The 15,972-nt window shown below is 49.1% G+C and overlaps 1 protein-coding gene across 4 annotated transcripts in view; it reads left to right on the forward strand.

Moving 5' to 3' along the window:
* Positions 1-15,972, forward strand: part of CLIP2 (CAP-Gly domain containing linker protein 2) — a 124,244-nt gene that overhangs the window by 75,847 nt on the left and 32,425 nt on the right. For all 4 annotated transcript variants that reach the window (XM_044993825.1, XM_044993826.1, XR_006574377.1 and 1 more), the window contains 4 exons: positions 6,215-6,428; positions 7,518-7,715; positions 9,400-9,503; positions 13,132-13,192. In XM_044993825.1, the coding sequence (XP_044849760.1) occupies positions 6,215-6,428; positions 7,518-7,715; positions 9,400-9,503; positions 13,132-13,192 (577 nt within the window). The remainder of the gene's footprint in view (positions 1-6,214; positions 6,429-7,517; positions 7,716-9,399; positions 9,504-13,131; positions 13,193-15,972) is intronic.

Here is a 15,972-nt window from a genome sequence, read left to right on the forward strand (position 1 = left end):
CCAACCTCAGATCGTGAGTTACCCTGAACTTCAGGGAAGTTTGGTTCTGAGTTCTGGAGCTCATGCTTGACTCGTGTGGAAATACAGTCAGAACAGACTCTCCAGAAGATGCTTCGGAAGGTCCATTAATGGGAATAGTGGTAGGAAACGTTCTCAATCCTTTTAAACCCGATAAAGGTCAGGGCTTGGATCAATGTTTGGGTGGGTTCTCACAGTATCTGAAATGGTTCATTGATCCCTGGTGTTCACTCTAATTTTTCAGGTGTTGCGCAGAGTCCTAGAAATCTTAGCACAGTACTGATCTCTCTATTTACAGCTATAAATAAGTGACCAAAGGCAGTCTGACTCTGGTTAGTAAATAAGGTATGTGGGATAGCAACAGTACCATGAAACGTTATTGCTACCTCAGGGCTTCCTCGGGAAACCCAGCTATGGCAGAGGCTAGAGTGTAACTTAAAAAATAGCATGGAACTGCCAATTACTCAGTGGGTCCCAGTTTCTGCAGCACTCATTCATTTCTGCCAGCCTGGGTGCCTGGTGGCCACAAATCTTTCTTTGAAATAGGAATGACTATGTATTGTCCCATGCCAGCATGAAGGCATCACAATAAATCAGCAAATGACTGGAAGCGGAGAGTCCCTGAGGTCCAGTCACGTCCCGAGGCGAAGGAGAGAAAGGAAGGGAGGATGCTGTAGGATGAGCTATGGAATGAATCCAGCCAGGTTCCTGCTCTCCATCACTCAGTGATAAAGTAGCTGCAGGTTTTGTCTTCAGAACACCCCAAAGTAACTTGTTTTCTGTGTGGACGTAGAAGGTAAGGGAGGGTGTATTGAGCCTATGGTTCCGGGATTCTGCTACCTCTGCCACCACTTCCCACCTCTTTATAAGAGAAACTTGGTTCTGCGTCCAGCTTCCTGCTCGTTGTCAGGTTAGCCTTGCTATGAGCAGGAACTCACCTTTCTGCTTTAAGCCCATCATGCTGGGATCAGGGGTGGTTCAGGTAACGAGGAGGCCCCCGGCAAAGCCAGTCACCGAGGTCTCCTGGCTGCAAGACTTTCTCCTCCGTCGCTTGCCCCAAACCCTGTGCCACGCTGTCAGGTGTGGGGGCAGTCCAGTCCCACAGTGGGGAACAGCTAACAGGAGTGAATTAGGGGGCTGATGGGTGGAGATTTCAGTTTAAACAGGAGGAGGGAGGGAGGGGGAAATCTGTACTGTGCCATAATATAAGGGCAGGTCTCATGGGTCTCTCACGAACCACAGAGCTCGTAAGCAGTACAGTGTAGCTCCCCCATACAGCATGGGCACATCAGCAGCAAACCTCCAGCTAACAGTTCAACCGGCACCCATTGGAGTGGGTCTCCCTCCCTCCCTCCCGTGTTCTGACTGCAGGCTTGGCAGTGTTATCTCAACTGACCCTTGCAGCCCAAGCCAACCTTCTGCTTTTCTGTATGTCACAGTCCTCGATGGTTGAGCTGTTCAAGCCGCCGGAAGCTGTGAGCTGCTCAGTGAAGCCTTTGGAGGAAAGCCGTCTTGCTAAAACACCCACCTTTCGTTTTGCTGCTGCACCACAAAGGATCCCTTGCACCGGCACTCGGCACCTGCCACGCTCCCTGTCCCCAACGCTGCCCTGGCGTGGCGTCGTTTTTAATGCACCGTGCTTTTCCCAGCAAAATCCCAAAGTCCTGGGGCGCAAGCAAGGGGCGGAAGAACGCACGCTTTGGCTTTGCTAACTGTTGCCATCTAGTGACAGAGACTTTCATCTTGGTTTGTTTTTCAGGCCATTGCTGGCTGAATTTCTGTTGGTCTTTGGGTGACATGTTAGCACGGCTGACGCTGCTCATACATGTGACAGCACCATGCTGTTTTCTGGTGGTTTCTGGGCTAGGGTGACCAGATGTCCCGATTTTATAGGGACAGTCCCGATTTTTGGGTCTTTTTCTTATATAGGCTCCTATTACCCCCCCACCCCTCACCCCATCCCGATTTTTCACACTTGCTGTCTGGTCACCCTGTTCTGGGCTCGCTCTGGGTCTGTGCACGTCACGAGCGGTCTCCGAAGAAGGCCATTGTCCCTGGGGAGCTGGAGACAGTAGACTGGCAGGGGGTGGAGATGAAGGGGTGGGGCTGCCCTCCTGTGAAATCTGCCACTGCTGGAAGAGCAAAACCTGAGCGAGTGGCACTCTGGGGAGATGGGAAGAGCCTGGGGGTGCTGTAGGTGTGCGCAGAGGGTGCTTGGAGCCTAGCTTTCGGCTCTGGCTGCCTCCCCTGAGACACAAACAGTGGGGGCAGCTGTGAAACATTCTGAATGGGGTAATTCTGGCACAGCTCCAAGTGCTGCAGGGTCAGGGATGAAACTCCAGGGCTGTCCCAGGTGGGTGACGGGGTGGCCCTGGCTAGCCAGGGGGAAGGGCAGGGCCGGTGCACCCGGGGGAGCACAGAGTTTAAAGTTGTCATCCCCTGGCGAAGGGCAGTGTCCGTCCCACCCGCTGCCCTGCACTGGGGACGAATGCCCGCACTGACAACCCCGTCCTTGTAGCTGCGCAGGGCTGCTGGGCACGTACCCAGTATTCACAAAGCAATTCCCAGACGGAAGCTGCCGCACGAGGGCCCAGCATGGAGCGTGCAGCACCATGGAAGGGCCGAGTATTGCTATGCTGTGCATGCCTCTCTTCTGTCTTGCACCAGTCTTTGCACTGGTGTAACCCCATTGACCTGATGGGAACTGCTTGCGATTTGTACTGGTATATCTGAGAGAAGAATCTGGCCCATTATTTTCCCGCCCGGGAAACAAACTGACAGTCCATTAATTCACCAGCGTTTTGTATTTGTCTTTACCTGCTTCTCTTTTCCACCCTCGCTGTTCTGTGACCCTCAGTTACCTTTACTCACACTCTTATTTCAATTAGCAATTTTCATAGTCTCCATTTTCCCCCCTTTTTCCTGGTGCTCTCTCTTTCATTAATGAGGACTAAGAGCCTACTACTGCTGCCAGTGAAGGGAGTTACTCAGGCTCAACTGGCAGAGGTGTCTACTTTGGATGCCGAAGGCCCTAGGTTCAAGTCACTTCATCTTTCTGTGCCTCTGTTTCCCCATCTATAAAAGGAGGATTATGTTACTACCTCCTTGGGAAGTTCTCTGATATCTACTGGGGGAAAGTATTATGTAAGAGCTGGGTATTATTTTTACTAATGACGGTGGAGAAAGACGGTGTTCCAGCTACAACCCCTTACAAGTCAGACATCCTTCAATAGTGACTTGCAGTCACTACCAGTCTGGACCAAAACCAAGCTGGCAGACTAGTGACGGTGGGCTGTGTACTCTGTTACCAGCCCTCCTATGCAAGGCTTATTGTAACAGCGTGACGCTGAGCAGGGCTTTGGCTAGTTTGCAAAAGCCACGTTGCTTTTCCTCCTTGGTTCTCCAATCTGCAACGAGGTCAGCCCCAAGCAGTGATCTTCTCCAAGGCCCAAGGCCTGCATGGCAGCCGGCAGAAGGGACGAGTGGTGGGTTGGTTTTTAAGTTGTTTTTCAAAGATTGGGCTTGAACAGATGCTTGCAAATGAATCATTTTCTCCTCTGGATGGAGACCAGGCTGTTCTGCAGCCTCCCATATGCATGGAATCAGGCTGTGACAGACACACGTGCTTCTGCCAACGTTTACAAGCCAGTGCACAAACGGAAGGCGATTTTGGAACGGCTGCTCACATCTGGAGAAAGCCGACAATGTGTGCCAGTAAAGCTAATACTTGGTTAATATTAGTATCCATATTGGTCTTGTGTATTAATTGTTAATCATTATTAATTAGTCACTATTTTATGTACAGGTGGGATAGGTTTTACTCCACCGTTTCCTGCCAGTGGTTCATTTTCAGCATTAGGAGACGTCTCCCAAACCAGACTGTATCGTCTCCCTCGGCTACTACGCTGACACCAGAGGATGTGACACGCAGAGGCTGTCTGGTTTCAATTGCTGAACTGCAGCAGGCCAGTGACAGCTTAACCATGGCTTGAGCAATGTGGGTTTCTGGCACCCATGTGCAGAATGGGGCCCCCAAGTGAGACGTGCCTTAATCTCTCACCAGCAGCAGGATCAGCCGATGGTCCTGCTTCCAGAGTTGAAGTAACTGCAGAAATGGGATCGCACCTGAACGTGCCCAACCCCTGGTCTCCATTGTGGCTCTTGTTTTGGTATTTTCCTTCTTCATTTATCTGCGTGAAAATCATCTTCTTGTCTTCTTGTTTCCTTTATCTTCTTGCTCTGGCTTCCTTGCCTTCAGTCACCCCACCTGGGGAGGCAGTGATGAGATAGACACAGCTCATTCTGCATGGTGTTTTCAATCCTGGTGTTTTGATTGGGAAGTGTACTAGGGTGGTTGCTTCCTGAGCCATCCCTTCTGGCTAGAGTTCCTTAGCAGCAGCCTCCCTCCTGTTCTCCCTCTTCAGGTCCCCCTTACAGAGTCCCTATAGCCCTTCTTGTCAATCCTGCCGTCCTCCACTCCGGGGCTGGTTTAATGCCCGCAAACACTCCAACCAGTCAAGCCCATCCTGGGACTCCAAAGGTTGGCACTTCGCTTCCTCCCACCAGATGTACCTCTGCAAAGCTGCCTCACTCGAACCCAGCCATAGAGCACCTGGAGGGATGCACATGCTCTCACTGTGTTATACATGTGGAATCCTGGCACTGCCCTGGCAGACAGAGCTAAGAGTGCGGGAAGCTTTGGATTGTTTTGTGGGGTCATCTCAGTGGACAGAGTTGGGTTCGAAGCAGGGGGCACGGGAAATTATGTTATAGGCCCAGCCCAATATGATCCCATTTGCAGTGAACTGAAAGCAAGTAGTTTTCTGTTCTGGGTTTGGTTCAGTTCTGAATAGGCAGCTGTGAGTCATGTGGAGCAGGGGAAAGGAGAGCCAGTGCCTTTCCCCGAGGACAATGTGGGAAGAGGGGTTTTTTGACACAGACATCTGGGATCCTGCACAAGTCTCTCTGCTCCTGGGTATATACTGGAGGAAAGTCATCTCTATCTCGTTCTTAAAAAAAAAAAAAGTCATATCTTCTCTCATCTTCTCCTCCTTCTGCCTCCCCATATGGCAAACCTCTGTCATCACCTAACAGTGCTGAACTGGAGTGATGTGCCAGGCAGAAGAGAGAGCTGTGGATGGTGTCACTTAAATTGGCCCACGTTAACCAAGTCCACGTCACTCATCTTTCCTTTCCTCTATTTTTTTTTTAAGGGTACATTGTCTGGTTAAACAGACTAGCAAAACCAAAACGTCTTTACCCGTGTGACTAATAAAACCCTACATTGCTCAGGGAGGATGATAAAATTCAAAGGCCTCTTCTCATTTGCACTAAAGCTCCTTTCCATGCTCTGGAAGTGCAAAGGGGCTTTAGTGTGGGGTGTGACTTTAATTTACTTTCACCTTCCAGCTCCTTTGCACTGTCAAGTTGGTATAAAGTGGCCTCAGTAGAAATGAGAATTTGGCCCCCTCCTGGGGTTTGATGCTTGTTGTTTTGGGGGTTTTTTTCTCACTCACTGAGTGTGCACAGTGAAATCCGACTGGTCAATGTCACTTTCATAGATTTCAAAGCCAGAAGGGTCCCGCTATGATTGGCTAGTCTCACCTCCTTCATAAGACAGGCCAGAGACCGTCCCCATAATAATTCCTGTTTGAACTAGAATCATTACTGCTTAACTTCAGGCTGTGTCAGGGTTACAAACACACGAGGACGAATGTTGAAAACCAAAACCACAACAACTCTCCACCCTATTTTCACTGACATTAAAAATGTTCTATAGAATATGTAGGTCGCTGCAAATGGGGTTTATGTTTTGCTTTGGGATATATTCGCTCCTGTGAAAGCATTTATTTTATTTAAGCAAACCTACATTTTGGGCTTATCCTTCCAGAGAGTGGGCCCTTAACTGCCTCCCCCAAAACACCGGAAACAGGGAACACTCTAACCTGTTCTAGCATGGAACCACATTAGGCCACAGCGTTGGCGAGGAGACTGTTAAATCCCCTGTAATTCTCGGTTCATAGTCTCTGCACTATGATCATCTAATCTGACCTTCTGTATACACAGGCTGTAGAACATTTCCCAGACGTTGGGATCCTTGGTTGGACTCCCAGCTCTGTCTGGGTGTTTCCCAGTGTGGGGGTGGTATAAGTGGGGACAATACCCTTTCTGACCTTCTCTCTTTTTCCTGCTCCAGGTATTTTCAGTGCCCCCCCAAATTTGGCCTCTTCGCTCCCATTCACAAGGTGATCCGGATTGGGTTCCCGTCCACCAGCCCTGCTAAAGCAAAGAAGAGCAAACGGATGGCCATGGGAGTGTCAGCCTTAACTCACAGCCCCAGTAGCTCGTCCATCAGCTCTGTCAGCTCCGTGGCCTCCTCTGTCGGTGGCAGACCCAGCCGGAGCGGATTGGTGAGAGAACCTTTTCATGCACTGTGCAATTTGGACCTAGATCTCTCCTGCTCTGACTCTGCAAAGTGGTAGGGCTTGTATTGAGCATGTTAGCAGGTGCATTGGTGCAGCTACTACTGCACAGTCAGCCGAGAAATGGGAAGTGCGGGGGAGACGGTGACTAATCTTAGCTTCCCTGCCCGCCCTGGATGGAGCTATAACAGACTCCCTGAGCATTTGTGATCATAAAAGATCCCATGACACTAATTGCAGAGGGAGGGGCACTGACTGTGATGTCATGTCCATGGATAATTATATTCTGCCTTCCTAAAATGCCATCTAGATTGCGATATTTTTCGTTTCCAGTCCTAAATGGTTGCATAGCATTGCCTTGTAGTATTTAACAGAGGCTTCCTTCCAACTTCAGAGGTGGCCACATTTTGTTGTTGTGGGAAAGAATTGCTATGAATCGTGTGCATAATGCTTTGGGGCTCCCTGGAGAAGACAGGTACCATGGGAATGCAAAATATTATTATTCAAAGCTCTAGCTATAGAATATACAGAGCGATCAATGTTGACCGCTATCATCTGGGCTGAAGTAGAGAAGGACAAACAAGTGTCCACCACAGGGAGTGGATCCAACTTTCCCATACTTGCCGTCCAGCAGAGAACAGCCCTGGCAGCTGAGCTCATTTCGTTTGGGATTTCCTTCGGCGGCTGTCATAAATAAACCGTATTTGGGAAGAGAGAGCAGTTGTTCTTTAAAAGTTCAAATTGTGATCTTCACAGCACCCATCACACCCCCTTAGCCCTTTTCATGGAGAACTCCCTTCCCATCACTGCCCAGAAGAGCTATCCAGTCTGAGGGAGCTGGGCTGCAATCTCATTCTGACTAGGAACCTCACCCCCACCCCTTCCAACTAGGCCATGCACTCCCAGCTCCAGAGAGCGCAGTGTCTGGGGGCTACTGGATCAGTGGATTGAGTTGCACCCTAGCTCCAAAGGGGCACCGTGTGTGTGCAATCGCGCTGTCTGTCTGCTGAACGCTGCCTGCATGGGGGGGAGAGGACAGCGACAGACCCTTCATATCGTAACTCTTCTTCTTTCTAGCTGACGGAAACCTCCTCTCGCTATGCCCGGAAGATCTCCGGCACGACCGCCCTGCAGGAGGCACTGAAGGAAAAGCAGCAGCACATTGAGCAGCTGCTGGCAGAGCGAGATCTGGAGAGAGCGGAAGTTGCCAAGGCCACCAGCCACATCTGTGAGGTGGAAAAGGAAATTGCCATCCTGAAGGCCCAGCATGAGCAGGTAAAGCATGTGGCAAAGGCAGGGCCAAAATCCCTTGCACTATCTCAGATCTTCCTTGCGTCGGGCTCCACCCTTAGCTTTAAGCTCGTCTGCTGGCAGTTGTTCAGGCCAATTGCATATCTGCAGCTCAGCCCACGAAACTGAAGCTCCTACAACTTGCCATTAGACAGAATCTGGATTTGGTGCCGGTGGAAGACATTGATGTAATCGCCTTTCATGCTGATACAACCGTGTCCATTCCAGGAGGTTTCACTGCGTTACCTACGTTGGTGTCTAGATTCTTGGTCCCAGCTCTGGCCAGTTTGTGTTGCCTTCGCGCACAAAGCAGCCAGACAGCTGCCGAAGTGGTGCAACCAGGGGTTCTCCCGTCACTGATTCTTGCTGCCTGCTCTGCTGTCTCCACATTCAGGGTGGGAAGCGTAGAGAGACGGAGCACATAGTATTCCTGTAAGTGTCTCTCTAATCAGTAATGCCTGATCAATAGAGGTGAAGACTGGAGTGGCAGGAGCCCATCTGCTGGTAAAAGGGGAATTCGTTCTCCTTGGGCCATTCGCTCCACGGTCTCGCTGCTGAGGCTGCCAATCAGGGATTGTATTCCAGGGATTCTTGCAGTGCCACCAGGTACTGAACTTAATGAACAGCCCCCGGCTGTGAGTAATGTTTGGTCACTAATAGTACTGGGGGAAGAGTTAGGAAAATTGTGCAAGGACATTTGCACAAAAGTTAAACATGTTCACTCCCCTTTTTCACAAACATTTGTGCATATGGTGTTTTGTTCACATTAAATTGGATGTGCTGGAAGTGCATAAACTCTTATTCCCAGGTGGACGGGAGTGTTTACTGTAGTATGGGCACTGGCTATTCAGATTTATAAAACTTCCATTGTCCACTCAGGAAGCAGAAACAATACCATGTGCCATAGCTGTCCAACCACGTGCCAGTCAGATAGCCCAGAGAGCTTGAAAACTGTTTGCATGAAGCGTTCATCAAACAATTGCCAGTAACAAATTGAGTCATAAAAATCAGTCTCTTCATAGCTAGCTAAGGAGCAGAAAAAAGAGCTAAAACTGTCAGATAAATCAGAGAATCATAGAATATTAGGGTTGGAAGGGACCTCAAGAGGCATCTAGTCCAACCCCCTGCTCAAAGCAGGACCAACCCCAACTAAATCATCCCAGCCAGGGCTTTGTCAAGCCTGACCTTAAAAACCTCTAAGGAAGGAGATTCCACCACCTCCCTAGGTAACCCATTCCAGTGCTTCACCACCCTCCTAGTGAAATAGTGTTTCCTAATATCCAACCTAAACCTCCCCCACTGCAACTTGAGACCATTGCTCCTTGTTCTGTCATCAGGTACCACTGAGACATTGTTGGCTCAGCTCTCGTTACTGCCAACGTGGGCTCTGTTTAATTTGGTGACCTAGGGCCAGATTTTCAGAAGAGCTATGGGCGGGGTATCACGTGCTCAGAATGGCTAGCTGGAGTCAAGTTTTCAAAAGGGCACTGTACCCGGCAGACTCCTATGTGCTGAGCTCGCTGGAAAATCTGGTCCCTAGAGATGAAAGCCTCCATAGATCATTTACTAACCCCTGAGCTATCTAGTTCCGTCCCCTGTTAAGCTTTTAACAGCTGTGTATTGCAAATGTAACTGGCTGGCGGTGGGGTGGGATTTCCTCTTGTTACAGTATGTCACGGAGGCGGAGGCGAATCTCCAGCGAGCTCGGACCCTGGTAGATGGGGTGCAGAAGGAAAAGTTGGAGCTGCTGAACCAACTGGAAGAGGAGAAAAGGTAACGGGGTAAAGGGGGACTGGGGTGGGAATAGGAAATGTGTACAAATAGCAGAGGTAATGTAGCAACATGGTAAGTTGGAGGGAATGGGGAGACAGGCCATGGTATTTCATTGGTGCATTTTCCTTGCCTTAGATGATGATGATGCCTAGCTCTGACATTGTGCTTTTCAGAACGTATCCTGAACTCCGGGAGCTGCTTGGCTCCCTGATTTCAATGCATGTAAAATGCGCTGGGCTTGAGCTGGCATTGGCGTTGGTGTTTGTGTGGGCAGTGAGTCGGTGGTGTGGAGACCTGGGAAACGGATGAACCATGTGAGTGAAGTAGATGGCAATGGAAATCAGTCGTGCCCTGCTGTCTGTAGTTAACATATCAACCCTTTCAGGCCTTCTGTCCAAAGAGAATTATCCAATAAGGTGGCTGAAATGCTAAGGTTAATCACAATAGAAAGGTAGTGTTTGAAAGGCTAGAGTTCCCAACCCCTTTGCCTAGCAACGTTTGGAGGAGGCTTGAAATGGGACCATTACTTGTATCCCCTGTTGCATCCAAAACACCTGTGCTATTTCTCTTCCTGTGTCACGTGTACTCAGCCAAATCAGCTCAACTGCTGCTTTGAATTTAAAGGAAATCTGAAGAGGAAAGTAATCTACGAACATCGGCCTGGAAGGGCCCTGCTGGGTCATTGAGTCCAGTCTTCCTGTCATACAATCCCATTCATAAATGTATCGAGCTCCATTTTTAAACAGATTGGGTTGTTTCTGCACTACTCCTGTTGGGAGGCTGTTCCCGAACCTCACTCCTATGATGGGTACAAACCTCCTCCTAATTCCCAGCCTCCATTTATTCCTGGCCAGATAAAGATATGGGATACTTCGCACTTAGGAGAATGATCGTTCTGGTTCTCGTCCAGAAAGACTAGTGCGATTAGAACCACTTTGTTGCTGTTTAATACAGGTGGTACTTAGGACAAAACACGCTATCAGCCGCCACTCACAGTCATCAGCTCTGAAATGCCGACATTCCCAAGATTATGTTATTCATAATGGTTTGTGCTGGGCACTTCAAAGAACATGTGCTGGGTTCACTGGCTGGACTCCGGGTCCATGGAAAACAGCAGCAAATGGATTATTAACAACACTACACAAAAGGGTGTCGCTCTCCCACCAGCCGGTGAAGTTAGAGCGCTGCTGCTGCCCGAGCCCTTACGCGGGCAGGGGATGGGCATCGGAGGTATTAGCCTGAAGGAAAAAAGCATTTGAGGAGACATTTGGTCCAGGTATCTTTGGTGGAAGAGGGACCAATTGAGGGTGAGCTGTCTGAGACCCAGTAAACCTAACAGAACAGTGCACCCCAGCGTAATGAGACTATCCAGTTGAGTGCTGGGTGGACCATGTCTTATGTTCAGTAGGTCAGTATTGGGAACGGGGGTGTCTTCCTCTAGATGGCTGGTGATGAGGCTGTCGGTGGTACTGCACCGAGGTGATGTGCTAAGGAGTGCACAGACAGGCTCCCTTGCAGAGTTAGGTGGAAACGGCAAATCTTCTGGTGCTGCAGGGTCCTGTCCGTGTCTGAGAATTAGCAGCATGTGACTTCTAGTTCCTTAAGCTTCGCAAGAGACAAGGGGTAAGACTCTGCCAATACTTCTAATAGCCACTCGATACTGCAGGGCTTTGAGAGCCGTCTACTGCGGGAAGGGGAGGGGCGACCTGAGCCGGCTGTCCCCTTGGAAGCACAGAGGGATACAGCAGGATGCTGTATTATGTTGCCAGCATCTTTGTCTTCTCCAGTGTGTTTTTGGAGACAAACCATTAGAAGATGAAGCCTTTGGGGGCAGTGAGGCTGGATTAGCCTCACAGACAGAGAACAGCCAAAAGGAGAATGAATCACAAATCACTTCTGGATTGTGCCCTGACCATCACCATAGTCATTTATGGCACTGAGTATGCGCCAACTAATGCTTTAAGGTGATGGGATTGAAGCATTTTAAATAAATCGAGCAGTCAGCAAAGCCTTCCTCTGAAATATCAGGGTTAACATATTTTTTGCAAAAAAACAGAGAGTCCAGTGTCATCTTAAAGACAAACAGATTTATTTAGGCATAAGCTTTCTGAAGAAGTGAGGTTTTTTTACCCACGAAAGCTTATGCCCAAATAAATCTGTTAGTCTTTAAGGTGCCACCAGAATCCTTGTTGTTTTTTGTGGATACAGACTAACACGGCTGCCCCCTGAGACTTGACATATTTTTTGTATTCTTCTTATTCTGTCATCAGAAAGAAAAGAGAAACACTCCCAGCCTGGGGTTCATCCCAGTGCCATAACTCTAGTTATGGGATCCCACCTTCCATAAAGACATTTGCTGCCTCACCCTGCTTTGCAAGGTGATAATCTTAAAAGGCATCTGTGGGAAGGGAGGGGAAGGCTGAGTTGGAGTTAAACCTTTGTTTACCAAGCACCAGGTACTGTCCCTGTGCCCTGTCACATGTGCCTTCCCCCAAATCTCAGATCCTTCAGACAGCAACTTCCGTGTGCATGTGCTAGCATATGACACTTGTGCTGCTGAGAAAGCAGGTCTGCTCTAGTTGGCCAAGTGATCCAAGGGCTCCATTTACAAAAAGTGTTTGCAGATGGGAGTATAAAGATGTTTCCCTGGGCTGTGTGTTTGGTAGTTAAAGGGAAGATAGTGACTCGCTCTCCCTTTTTATTTGAAAGATGCCCCGTCTGAAGATGTTCCTTCATGCACAGGACTCCCACTCTTTCCCAGCTCCTTTTCCACACTACAAGAAGCAGGAGATTGTTTAACCTGAGACAGCTGAGTTCTTGCCTAAGCAACAGCAGATGCCTCCTCTAATTAGAAAAGGTTTAGACAAGGAAGCTTGTTTTTAAAGTTTGATATATACAGACAGAGCTATTTTTATACAGGACGGAGAATCACTGAGTCCTTACATCTGGTTCCCACGGCAACATCCACTGCACAAGTTTATCAGATTTTTTTAAAACAATAAAAGAACAAAGAAGGTTGAATTTACCAAGAAGATTGAATTGCAATTGTATCATTAGTGGGTTTTATTTTTGGAGTGGAGTTGTGTGTGCATGTGTGAGAGATGCCAGCACAGCATTAGTCTCTTGTGAAGATTTTTTCTGCCAGCCTGGTTCATCATTCCCACCACATGGGGACGTGAAACACTGCCCATAGTCACCCTTGAAGGGAAAAGCCCTGATTGTCTGTGAATATCCAGCCTTGGCACTGCGGTTTCCCAGTGCTTTCCTGCGAAGTGAATAGGTGGCAGAGAAACCTTTCTCAGTCCTATGGTGCCAGTGGATTAAAGTCAAAGCCAGCTCCTCCAGTATCTCCAGTATCCATATGGAGCTGTACAGCAGCCCTGCTCACTGGAGGAGTGTGGTACGGCACATTGCAGAAAGAGGAGTATCTGCTGTGCATGAGTTATGCTAATTAACTGCCTTCCACGGGAAGCGCTTAGATTCTGCTGAGTTGTTTGCGTATATGATTTATCCATATCCCCCTCCTCTTATCCTTTTGTTTTGCAGGGGCCTTTTGTGGCAGCTACTTAGTGATAAAGTTTTAATCCTGGCATTACTGATTTTGGCTTTTCTCCCCCCACCCTCACAGGAAAGTGGAGGACTTGCAGTTCCGAGTGGAGGAAGAATCCATTACCAAGGGAGATCTGGAGGTAATTTGCAGCACGCTCGCTGTAATGTATTGTCTGCAGTTGCTTTTGAAACTTTCCTTTAACAATTTCTGCTGCGTTTTGCCCAGCTCTGTGACCAGGATGTGTTAGTAATTGCTGTGTAGGGCTGATTGATCACTTATTACAGAAAGGCATTGATAGGGAATATTATAGACTGAATTGTGAAAAATTTCCCACAAGGTGTTAGCTGGTGTTAGCGATCCACTTAGGATTAACCACGACCGATTTTTAAACCTGACTTTGTCCTAAGTCATATTAAGCATCCATGTTAATTAAATTGTGTGTGTTAATGCATTCTAACATACCTTTTCCCACTGTTCAACCACTGTCCCTGGCCTATCTCTCATTACTAGCAGCTTCAGTAAGCCAGTGGGAGAGCAACTGTATCCCAGCTGTATCTGGGTACAACGCCACACATTCTGATCTAAGCCTTCATCCTCCAGGACTTCTCACTGGAGTCCTCCTCTCACAAGCACAGACAGTTGTGGTTTGACATTGCAGTGCCCTTTTTTTTGGAAGACGTAAGGGTCTTTCTGCACAACGGCACTGCAGCCAGCTTTGCACAAAAGCGATCAGCATTGGGGGATGACTCTCTGTCTCAGGTTCCAGTTCAGGCAAGGTTTCCCTTGTAGGAGGAGTAAGGAAGAGTGATCTTTCAGAAAGGCAAGGTTCCTTTCCAAAAAGGCAAAGCAGTGTCCAAAATCTCCCCTTCCCCTTCCCTCTAGAATTAGGCTAGTTAAGTCAGCCAGGCATGTCGAGGGAGCTGCTTCAGCAATCAGTAGTTCAGCAGTACATTGATACGAGGCCAGAACCTGGCTGAGAAGGCAAATCCTTGAACTAGGAGGCTCCTGGGGTGCGGTGTGTTTTTCTGGACTTTAGAGACACACAATTGCTTTGACCACCCTTAAGAATAAATCTCTGCTTTTTATTGGGAGGAGCAGCCGAATAGGGGGTTGGAAAGGTGCAAATCAATCCTGTGAGGGGAGCTTTGCTAAAGCTTTTCTAGTGCAGTGAGCCGTGCCTACAGAGCCCCTCGGTTCCGGGCTTAAAACCAGCCAGGGGATAATCGCAATGGAACAGGGCTTTTGGAAGGGGTGTTCTTCATTTTCACAAGATGCACAGGGCCAAATGCCTCAGTGATATTTGGTTCCTGGACATTATTACTTGATGTACGGCTGGGTTATTCCGCAGATGAAGCGGTTGTGAGTAAGAAAAATAAAACAGAGCTTGCTGATGGTACAGGATGTGGTTTTTATCTTTTACACACACCTAACCCTGTGTGGAGCTCCCTATCAGTGTCGAGCTTCTCCATCTGTGCCTGGCGGAAATCACCTCTCGCAGCAACAGGGTAATTCATTCGCTACGGTTTACTCAGTCTTTGGTCTCTTTCCTGAGAATGACCCCTTGGCATAGGTCTTTACTGTGGAGTTAACTTGGGGTCTTACTCAAGTGTTGCTCCTAACCTTCCACCCCATCGTTTACACATCAGACTCTCACCCAGGTTTAGTGCTGTCAGCCAGGCTACCTGGCCCGGCTGGGGCGATAGGCTAAAGCCTGAATGAGGTTTTCTCTCAGGCTGGTAACCCCCCACCCCCCTCTTTGCAGTGAGGACGCAAACTAAACCACTCAAGTGCTGTTCATCCACCACTGCCTTCCCACAGTTTCACCTGAGGGCATGGCTACACTTGCAGATGTAGAGCGCTGTGAGTTAAACCCGCCTTCGGAGAGCGCAGTAGGGAAAGCGCTGCAGTCTGTCCACGCTGACAGCTGCAAGCGCACTGGCGTGGCCACATTTGCGGCACTTGCAGCGGCATTGGGAGCGGTGCATTATGGGCAGCTATCCCATAGAGCACCTCTTCCCATTCTGACGCTGTGGCTTGTGGGAAGGGGGTGGGGGGTGCGGGGCATTCTGGGTCCTGTCCCAACACCCTGTGATGCATCATTTCGCATCCCAGCAATCCCTGTTCTTCCTCCACATTTGGTGCCATCTTTCAACATTTTTTGGACTGCACGCTCTGTCTTCCCTTTTGGTCTGTGGGAATGGAGCCTGAAGTGCTGAGGAGTATGCTGATGAGTCTCGCCAGCACATCACATTCGGCAGTTGAAGTTACTCCTTAAGCTACAAACTGACAGTGAGGAGTCTGACGACGTCGACTCGCATAACACATATGACACGAGATTGCTTGTGGCATTTTTCATGGACATGCTCACCACCGTGGAACGCCACTTTTGGGCTCGGGAAACAAGCACTGAGCGGTGGGATCACATCGTCCTGCAAGCCTGGGATGATGAGCAGTGGCTGAAGAACTTTCGAATGACAAAAGCCACTTTTATGGGACTGAGTGTGGAGCTCGCCCCCACCCTGCGGCGCAAGGACACGAGATTGAGAGCTGGAGAAGCAGGTGGCTATTGCAGTCTTGAAGCTGGCAACTCCAGACAGCTACTGATCGGTCGTTAACCAGTTTGGAGTGGGAAAGTCGACCGTTGGAATTGTGTTGATGCAAGTTTGCAGGGCCATTAATCGCATCCTGCTCAGAAGAACCGTGACTCTGGGTAACGTGCATGACATTGTGACTGGCTTTGCACAAATGGGTTTCCCTAACTGCGGAGGGGTGATAGATGGGACACACATTCCAATTCTGGCACCGGGCCACCTACCCTCTGAGTACGTTAATCGCAAGAGGCATTTCTCTATGGTTCTCCAGGTGCTTGTGGATAACCGTGGATTAACGCAGGCTGGCCCGGAAAGGTGCATGACGCAC

This window comes from Mauremys mutica, chromosome 19 (genome assembly GCF_020497125.1).
Source record: "Mauremys mutica isolate MM-2020 ecotype Southern chromosome 19, ASM2049712v1, whole genome shotgun sequence".
In the NCBI taxonomy this organism is placed as follows: Eukaryota; Metazoa; Chordata; order Testudines; family Geoemydidae; genus Mauremys; species Mauremys mutica.